At 45.4% G+C, this 10,125-nt stretch overlaps 1 protein-coding gene across 1 annotated transcript; it reads left to right on the top strand.

Moving 5' to 3' along the window:
• The first annotated feature begins 2,159 nt into the window (after positions 1 to 2,159).
• On the top strand, positions 2,160 to 9,899 carry LOC138747885 (endogenous retrovirus group 3 member 1 Env polyprotein-like). Its single transcript, XM_069907481.1, has 2 exons — positions 2,160 to 2,461; positions 7,488 to 9,899. The coding sequence occupies exon 2, from the start codon at positions 8,238 to 8,240 to the stop codon at positions 9,477 to 9,479; it is 1,242 nt and encodes a 413-aa protein (XP_069763582.1). The 5' UTR covers positions 2,160 to 2,461; positions 7,488 to 8,237; the 3' UTR covers positions 9,480 to 9,899.
• The last annotated feature ends 226 nt before the right edge of the window (positions 9,900 to 10,125 follow it).

A 10,125-nucleotide genomic window follows, 5' to 3' on the forward strand; every position in this document is an offset into this window, starting at 1 on the left:
GGGGGATTTGAGTCCCAGATGTCCCTCAGTCTCTCACCACTTCCATGAAGAAGAGAGAGGTAAATTGTCACACTTTCAGGAAGGATGTGGTGGTGCTAAAGGAAACATAGAATAGAGAACATTACAGCACAGTAAAGGCCCTTCAGCCCTCGATGTTGTGCTGACCTATACATTCCTACTAATGAAGCCCATCGGCCTTTGTAACTATCCTATCAACCTGCACGGCACCATTAAGGGATGTATAGATTTGGACCCCAAGGTCCCTCTGTTCCTCCACACTGTTAAGTGTCTGATCATTAACCCTGTACCCTACCTTCTAGTTTGACCTTCCAAAATGCATCACCTCACACTTATTCAGATTGAACTCCATCTGCCACTTTTCCACCCAACTCTGCCTATATTCTTTTGTAACTTACGACAACCTTCAACACTATCCACAACTCCTCTAACCTTCATATTATCCACACACAGAGATTACCAGGATGTTGCCTAGATCAGAGGACTTCTCTGAAAGGGGGATATTGGGCAGGCTGGGCTCATTTTCTCTGGGTGACTGCTAGAGGCAGCTAACATTTTAAGAGGTATTGATTGTTCATGAGAATCTTTTTCTTGGTAGAATTACGAAAATCAAGAGGGCACAGGTTTAAGGTGAGAGGAAAAGGTTTTATAGGGGATCTGAGGAGAAAGTTAGTTTACACAGTGTGGGCACCAATAATTTTGAAAGTAAAGTCCCGCAAAAGGTGGTGGACACAGTCCAGGCCACCACAGGCAAGAACCTCCTCACCATCAAGAATGTCTACGGGGAACATTTCCGTCGGAGAGCAACAGCGATCATCAAGAATCCACCCCACCCAGCACATGCTCTGTTCTCGCTGCTACTATCAGGAAAGAGGTATCGGTGCCACAAGACTTGAACCAGCAGGTTCAGGAACAGCTGTTCCCCCTCCACCATCAGACTCCTCATTCAGGGACTCAGTTAAGGACTCTCACTTTGCACATTTTTGAATATTGAATATTTATTTTCTATACTTCAATTTGTTTGCATTGCCTTCTTATTTACATCTCTCTATTTTTGTATACGTTTTTTTTCTTCAGTTTTTTTTTTGCACTACCATTAAGTAGAAATTCTGCCTGGCCCACAGGAAACAGAATCTCAGGGTTGATGTGATGTCATGTATGTCCTCTGACAATGGATTGGAACTTTGATATCTGCTGCCAGCGCTTGTAGTAGAACTAGATGCAGTCACAGTATTCAAGAGGCATTCGGACAGACATTTGAACTGGCTCGCCGATCAGCTGAAGGGGGGGGTACCAGGTATCAGAACCGAGATGCAAGAGTGTTTTCTGATCATGTCAGATGTTTGCATCTGGAGCTCAGGCTGCCAATGGCTTGGACTGAAGGGCTTGTGACTGCGGAGGTAATGGGAGTGCTGGAGTCGAAACCATGGACACTCAGTGATTCTGGGGGCAGGGACGACTCTCTTTTGCTTCTCTTTCTCCTGCTGTAAGGGGTGCTGGGCAATTTTTTTCTGATGGTGAATCTTTGCCTAGACTAAAGGAAATATTACATTTTCTGTGTTATTACATGACCATAAAATGATCTTGAATGAGCGAAGCAGAGAAAGATACTGCAGGCAAGTGGGGCATGGTTAGCGTAGCAGTTAGTGCAACGCTGTTACAGCGCCAGTGACTGGGGTTCAAATCCAGCGCTGTAAGGAGTCTATATGCTCTATTCATGTGGGTTTCCTCCAGGTGCTCCTCCCATCATTTAAAATATAGGCTAATTAGGCAGCAGGGGCTTGTAGGAGTTTAGTTACTATTTTAATGGAACTTAGACACAATTATAGAAGGTAGAAAAAGCAAGGAAATAGCTAAAATGTTCTTTGTGTAAAATGGCGCATGAAAAAGTAGAGACAAGATAACAGAGGAATTTAAGCAGATATAGAAAATTTGCACGTACACACAAAGGGCTTGTTTAATAGGGGGTGGGGAAAGGAGGTGTGAGTATGGGAGTCAGTCAAGAGTCAGGCGAATAGGGAAAAGTGCCTAACAAATCCAAGAAGGATAAATGTAAGAAAAATGTAAGGGGAGGTGAATTGAAAAATGTATAAAAACAAAGACGCTTCCCGCCCTCGGTGTACTTTCCCGAGGTAGGGGGAGAGTACCCAACCTTCCAATGTTGTAAATGTAAATAAATGTTCTTTGTTCTCAACTTTTGTCTCGAGCATATTTTGTGAACGTGAAGGCACTTCTCACAACTCGGGAGCTCGTCCGGGATCACACTCCCTCCACTGACTGGTGTTTGTCTGAAAGGGGTTGGTGCACCCCGGCTGATTTAGCCGGACTCCTGGTCATCGAGTGTCTGGCCAGTGGATGTAGCGAGTGATATCCAAGAAGAGACGTTGAGAACAAAGGACGGGACAACCGTGCGAGTGACGTGCTGGGAAGGCTCGACAGCCAGGTAAGACTGATTTATCCACCATGGTTGGGGGAGGGAGCAAAAAGAAAGGTCTGAGAATAGGACCGATTGATAGAATTCCCCCGGGAAGCCCATTGGGGAGGCAATTGATGAATTGGGGTGCGGGAAAGACACGCAGGAAAGATAAAAAGAAAATGATCCAGTAATGTTGCCACGAGTGGCCTGAGAATCCAATTAAGGGGTCTTCAGTATTTTGGCCAAAATACGGTTTGGATGAGGATTGGGTATGCCAGACATTGAATACCTGGCTTTATGAGCATAGACCTGAGGACTCCGAAAGTAGAGATTATGCTGCCTGCTGATTGTTTGTAGAATTTGACCAGATAGTGATGAATACAAGGGATCCGGTGAAATCTAAGGAACAGGAGCCTTTGGCTCCTCTTCCTGAATATTGGGACCCCTTGCAGGCATTACCTCCACCATATCCTGAGCCGGCTCCTCCCTTGCCCTCTCCTCCCCGCCCGCTTTATCCTCCCCTTCCTATGTCTGCCACTCCAACCCCTCCTAGACTCATCAATGAAAATGAACGAGAAAACACGATAAGGACTAGGTTACAAGCTAAGGGTCCTCCGCCGCCTCTTACTCCCCAGGTATATAACCCAGACTGTATGGGATTATTAGAAGAGCAGTGTGAAAAACTTCATGAAGAGAAGGCTGGGGAATTTGCTTTGGGTCCCAGACATCATAAGGAAGATCCAGTTCCATCAGGAGCCTGGGGACCGGACTCTTCTCAGGCGCAAATGTTTCCCCTTCGCGAGGTACCCTTGGGAGGTCCAGGGGGTGGAATAGGCTTTGTAAATGTTCCCTTGACTAGCACAGAAGTGAGAAATTTTAAACGGGAAATGAAGTCTTTAATTGAAGATCCTCAAGCCTGTGCAGAGCAATTAGATCAGTTTCTGGGACCTAACATTTACACCTGGGATGAGTTAATGTCTATATTCAAAGCTTTATTTTCTTTAGATGAGAGAGGAATGATTTGACAAGCTGGAATTAGGGTGTGGGATCGGGAACACCAGGGAGGTCCAGGAGCAGTTGCTGGAGAGGACAAATTCCCTCTGGTCAATCCACACTGGGATAAGGGGACGGTAGATGGTCGCATTTGGATGGAAGAATACAGGGTGAACCTGATAAAGGGAGTGAGGGAGTCAGTACCAAAAGGACAGAATTTTAAGAAAGCATTCGAGGTTTCCTAGGGCCCAGAGGAAACACCCTCGGCCTTTTTGACTAGACTGCGGGCAGCAATACAACAATATGGAGGATTGGATATAGAGTCACCAGTTGGGGAACAATTAGTTTTGACAGGATTTGTTACAAACTCAGCCCCAGATATATGAAAGAAACTTCAAAAGACTGAAAATTGGCATGAACAGGGATTATCCCAGCTCCTACAAAGAGCCCAAAGGGCATATGTCCAAAGGAGTGAGGATAAGCAGAAAGGAAAGGCGAAGATATTAATGCAGATATTAACCAACGGTCCGGGCGGATGGATGGGAATGAGAGAAAGAGGAGGGCCAGGATCTGAAGGATGGGACGAACCCCAGGGTCCCCGACCACGAGTGCGGACTCCAAGAGGTGGTCCCAACAAAGGATGGCAGACAGGGAATTTCCCCAGAGGGCCAGGGACACACGATCCTATGTCCTGATGGAGGAGGAAGATTAGGGGAGTCAGGGTTCTCTCATAAAGAGTGCCGTGGGGCAACATGGAGAACCATTGGTAAACTTAAGCGTAGGACCCCACGAAGAAGATATGATTTTTATGGTAGACTCGGGAGCTGCTCGTTCTAGTATTTTAACCAAACCCAAGGGAACAGTTTTTAACGGGAGGGTGATTATTTCAGGGGTCGGGGGAATCTAACTTTGAGGTTCCTGAATTAAGGGGCCTTAGGATACAAATGGGGAGAAAGGTGATAAGGGGAGACATTCTACTAGTCCCTCAGGCAGGAGTTTGCCTATTGGGTCGAGATTTGCAGGATTTGTTAGGCATTGGGACTCGGCCCCAGGGGAAAGGGATCGGAGTCCAGTTCTATACATTGACACAAGAAGATCACGAGTTGATTGACCCCAAAGTGTGGGCGAAGAAGGAAAATAGAGGGGGGTTGGGTGTTCCCCCACTTCGGGTCACGTTAAAGGATCCCAATCAGACAGTTAGGCATAAACAGTACCCGATTTCTATGGATGGAAGGAAGGGATTGCAACCCGTAATGGATCAACAACTACTGGATGGTTTGCTTGAACCCTGTATGTCCCCCTTTAACACCCCAATACTGCCAGTCCGAAAACCAGACGGTACTTATCGGCTGGTACAAGACCTACGAGAGTTAAACAAGGTAATTTTGGCCCGATACCCCGTTGTACCTAATCCATATACTATTATGGGAAAAATAGATCCAATTAGTAAATGGTTTCGTGTGATAGACCTGAAAGACGCCTTTTGGGCTTGCCCTCTGGATGAGGGCAGTAGGGACATGTTTGCCTTTGAATGGGAGAACCCGTATACTGGACGAAAGAACCAGTATTGCTGGACAGTTCTTCCGCAAGGCTTCACAGAGTCCCAAATCTGTTTGGCCAGGTATTAGAACAAGTGTTGGAAGAAGCTCCAAAAAGATCAGATTGTCAGCTTATACAATATGTGGATGACTTATTGATTACGGGGGAAGGACAAGAGTCTGTTAAACAATATACGGTGGATATGTTAAACTTTCTGGGAGAAAAGGGGTTGAGAGTAAGTGAGGCAAAATTGCAATTTGTGCAGCCAGAGGTAAAATACCTGGGCCATCTAATTAGTCAGGGGTGTCGGCGAATAAGCCCGGAGAGAATAGGTGGCATTTTGCAGGTCCCACCTCCCAAGGATGCCCGAGAGCTCAGGAAGTTCCTTGGTCTGGTGGGATATTGCCGAATTTGGATAGAAAATTATTCTAGTTTGGTAAAATTTTTGTATGATAAGTTAGCTGGCCTAGATAATTCTCTTTGGACAGAGGAAGAAATGGAGGGATTTAAGAGGATAAAGAGTTGTCTCGCCAAGGCTCCAGTGTTGGCATTACCTGATTTGAATAAACCATTTGACTTATTTACTAATGCAAAGGTTGGGGCAGCTACGGGCATATTGACCCAGGAGCGAATGGGGCTCTGGCAACCAGTGGCGTTTTTGTCCAAAATATTGGACCCAGTTTGCCGCGGATGGCCGGAGTGTGTCCAGGCTATTGCTGCCACCGCTGTCTTGGTAGAAGAGGGTCGAAAGATTACCTTTTGCGCACCCATGACTGCCCATACCCCGCACACCATCCGAACTATTCTGTTACAGCAAGCGGGGAGGTGGTTGACTGAATCGAGAATTCTAAAATATGAGGCAATTTTGATGGACCGAGATGATTTGACGCTGGTTATTAATCAGGACCAGAATCCAGCAGCATTCTTGGTATCTCCGTCAAGTGAGACAACTTCTGACTAGTTAGAACACGAATGTTTGGAAATAATAGATTTGCAGACTAAGATCCGGAGCGATCTAGGAGATGAGCCTCTATGTGAGGGAGAAAGATGGTTTATAGATGGTTCTTCTCGTTGTATAGAAGGAACCCGCTACAGAGGATATGGCATAGTGGATGGCAAAAATGGTTCCGTGATCGAAGCTGGTCGCCTCGGTCCCTGGTCGGCTCAGACATGCGAGTTGTATGCGCTGTATTGAGCCCTCCAGGGACTACAAGGAAAAGTGGGAACAATTTACACAGATTCTAAATATGCTTATGGGGTTGTACATACCTTTGGAAAAATTTGGAAGGAACGGGGGCTGATTACAGGAAAAGGCCAAAAATTGGTTCATGAAAATTTTAATAATTAAATGCTTGGATGCTTTAATTGCTGTGGTCCATGTGTGGGGACACCAAATAGGGGAAAGCCCCGAAGCCCGAGGTAATAGACAGGCAGATGAGGTCGCAAAGGAAGCCTCTATGGGAGAGACTATACAAATGCATGTATTGTTACCTGTACCCCAGGAGTTACAGAAAAATCCTATTTTTACCGAGACAGAGCAGAGACAGATGGAGACACAGGGGATGTATTAAACCCGAGATGGATTGTGGTGGACAACAGACGGGTTACAAGTATTAAATCAGGCCATAGCAAGACAGGTTATAACCGGACTCCATCAGGAATCGCACTGGGAAACGCAGGCATTTGTTGATGCCTTTAGTAGCCGGTACTATTGCTTTGGTATTTATACCCTCGCTAAGCCAAGTGTTCAGGGGTGCCCCCATGTCAACAAGTTAATAAAGCCTCTATGAGTAAGTCCATGAGTGGAGGTCGGGACCTGACTGTGCGCCCCTTTCAGCATATGCAGGTTGATTTCACCGAATTACCCAGGTCCGGTAGTTAGAAGTACCTGTTAGTAATGATTGATCATTTTACCCGTTGGGTTGAAGCCTTTCCTACTTCAAATGACTGAGCCGGAACAGTGGTTCGATTAATTCTAGAACAGATAATCCCACGATATGGCATTATCGAGACTATTGATTTGGATAGAGGACCCCATTTTACGTCCTGTGTGTTGCAGGAGGTCTGTAGATATTTGGGTGTAGATTGGCAATTGCATACCCCGTGGCACCCTCAGAGTTCAGGACGAGTTGAGCGTATGAACCGAACGCTTAAACTTCAGCTTACCCGCCTGTGTGCTGATACAGGTCTCCCCTGGCTTAAATGCTTACCTTTGGCTTTGATCCATATTCGTACTGCTCCCCGCCGGGATATTGCCGTCTCCCCGTATGAAATGCTGTTTGGCCTCCCTTATTTGGGCTCACATGCCAAATACCGGAGGCAAATGATCAATTTATATCCAAGTACTTGCAGGAGCTTTCCACCACATTGGCTGATTTGAGAAGGAGGGGAATTCTAGCACAGACACCACCTTTAGAATTCCCCATACATACCATTCAACCCGGTGACTGGGTATTGATAAAGTGTTGGAAAGATGTTAAGCTGATGCCAACCTGGGATGGTCCTTATTGTGTCCTTTTAGTTACAGACACTGCTGTTCGGACCCAAGAGAGAGGTTGGACACATGTACAACAAGTAAAACGTTTTTGTCCTCCCCCTGAAAATTGCAAGGACTCCAAAGGCTCAGAGTGGCAATCTGAACGACATACCGATGGACTTAAATTGACTTTGCAGAAGAAGAATCTAAGAAAATGATGAATATGTATCTTTTATTTTGTGTTATTGTAATGGGATGTTTCTCGGTTAATGTTACGTCACCAAATCTTACTCACTGTATTAAGAAAAAGGGGGAGAAGGAATGTAAAAAATCTGCCATACCTCCCTGTTCTCAGTTTAGTTGTGTGAAGTCCTATTGGAGAAGGGGCCGCACTGGGAAAAGATAAAGGGGAAGTTTGGAAAGTTAAGTATTTTGAGGAGTGGTCAGGTACACAGGCAGGATGCTTAATTCAACAGGAAAGTCTGAACTGTTTGTTTCTTGAATGTTCCTGGTGCGGAAACGAGAATAAAATCTATACTGTCCACCGAAGTACAGGGGAGGGCTCTAAACGAAGTAGGTCTCACCTATTGGGCCAATATGCTTAGCTCAATTGGGAAAACAGGGGGAACCCCTTGTCAGGTCATCATGGTACCTTGGTCGGGATCTTTCTAAAGTGGAGCGCCAGAATACAACAGAGAGGCCTCAAGATACGCCTGCTCTGCCACAAGGGGATCCAAAAGATTTATACGAAAGGGCAAGAAAACAAGCCAACAAACATAGGCTCGGGGATAACCTATGGGTCGATATCAACTTACAGTCCAAGAGCTTGGTGTTCGCAACTGTTGGATTTGTAGCGGACCAACCCGGGATGGAACTTGGCCATGGAGAGGTGAGCCATTAGATGATCGTACACTCCTTGCCTCCAATATTTCTACTAGCGCTTCTGGTCGATCCCGTGAGTTTTGGAAATTGGAAAATCATCCACAAGGCTTTGAGTGCTTGGTAAAAGAACACGGCAGGTACCCAAAAGACGATTTGGCTTGCCGGCGCTGGAAAAATATCACTAGTGGAAATTGGGTTCCTGCCCCGCCTACCGGATTTCTGTCCCTTTCTAATCGATCAGATGTTCCCTGTGTTCCCCTGGTTCCCATTAATGACACATCTGACCTTGTCGACGCTGGGTTTTGGAATTGCACTGGTTTCAACCTTTATCAGCCAATTCCTGCGCTGAGATCCTTCTGGGAAAATTCTAGTCCTTCTGGCTATGCACCCAACGGTTTATATTGGATTTGTGGTAATATGGCTTATACATACCTACAACCACACTTCCATCTTCTTCCTCCAGATTCTGATAAACATATTTCCACTCGACTACATTCCCCCATACAACGCCGTTCGGTTGAGATTGGCAGATGGGGGGATGACTGGCCCCCTGAATGCATAATTTCATACTATGGACCAGCTACGTGGGCACAGGATGGTTCATGGGGGTACCGAACTCCAATCTACATGCTCAATCGTTTAATCCGTTTGCAGGCTGTCCTAGAAATAATTACTAACCAGACAGCTACTGCTTTAGATTTGTTGACAGAGGAACAGCAACAGATACGAGCAACAGTTTATCAAAACCGCCCGGCCCTGGACTATTTATTGGCTGCAGAAGGTGGTGTGTGTGGCAAGCTGAATCTTTCTAATTGTTGCCTTAAAATTGATGATAATGGACAAGCTGTTAAAGACATATCTTCAGGTATACGGAAACTCTCTCATGTTCCGGTGCAGACATGGCACCCCGCCATTGACTCATGGTTTTCTAAATGGTTTAGTGGTTCCTGGTCATGGATACATTCAGCACTTGTCTTCGTTGCCTTTATACTTCTTGTCTTAATTCTAATCCCTTGTATTCTTCCTTGCCTCCAGTGTTTAGTTAAACGAGCCGTCCAACAAATCAGCCCCATTATGGTTCTGCAACAACAGAATTATGCTGAAGCAGCAGAGAACCTTCTGAAACTATGGGAGAAAGATACCTCTATTATTTAGACAGGTTTGAAAGCGTAGCTCTTTTTAAGGGGTGGATTGTAGGAGTTTAGTTACTATTTTAATGGAACTTAGAAACAATTATAGAAGGTAGAAAAAGCAAGGAAATAGCTAAGATGTTCTTTGTGTAAAATGGCGCATGAAAAAGTAGAGAGAAGATAACAAAGGAATTTAAGCAGATATAGAAATATGCACGTACACACAAAGAGCTTGTTTAACAGGGGGTGGGGAAAGGAGGTGTGAGTACGGGATAGGAGAAAGTCGGAGTCAGCCAAGAGTCAGGCGAATAGGGAAAAGTGCCAAACCAATCCAAGAAGGATATATGTAAGAAAAATGTAAGGGGAGGTGAATTGAAAAATGTATAAAAACAAAGAAGCTTCCCGCCCTCGGTGTACTTTCCCGAGGTAGGGGGAGAGTATCCAACCTTGCAATGTTGTAAATGTAAATAAATGTTCTTTGTTCTCAACTTTTGTCTCGAGCATATTTTGTGAACGTGAAGGCACTTCTCACAGGCTTGTGGGCCAAAGTTGCCTGTTACTGTGCTGTGTGTCTAAATCTAAATGTAAAATTTTTTTTGAAATTGGCATTATCATGGGGAGGCCAAGCTGTGAGCGTTGTGGGTAGATGGGCCTGTTTCTCTGCTATGCCA

This window comes from Narcine bancroftii, chromosome 13, assembly GCF_036971445.1.
Source record: "Narcine bancroftii isolate sNarBan1 chromosome 13, sNarBan1.hap1, whole genome shotgun sequence".
Taxonomy (NCBI): Eukaryota; Metazoa; Chordata; class Chondrichthyes; order Torpediniformes; family Narcinidae; genus Narcine; species Narcine bancroftii.

Coding starts and splice junctions, on each gene's coding strand:
- LOC138747885 (XM_069907481.1), top strand. CDS start 8,238: ATGGGTCGATATCAACTTACAGTCCAAGAGCTTGGTGTTCGCAACTGT.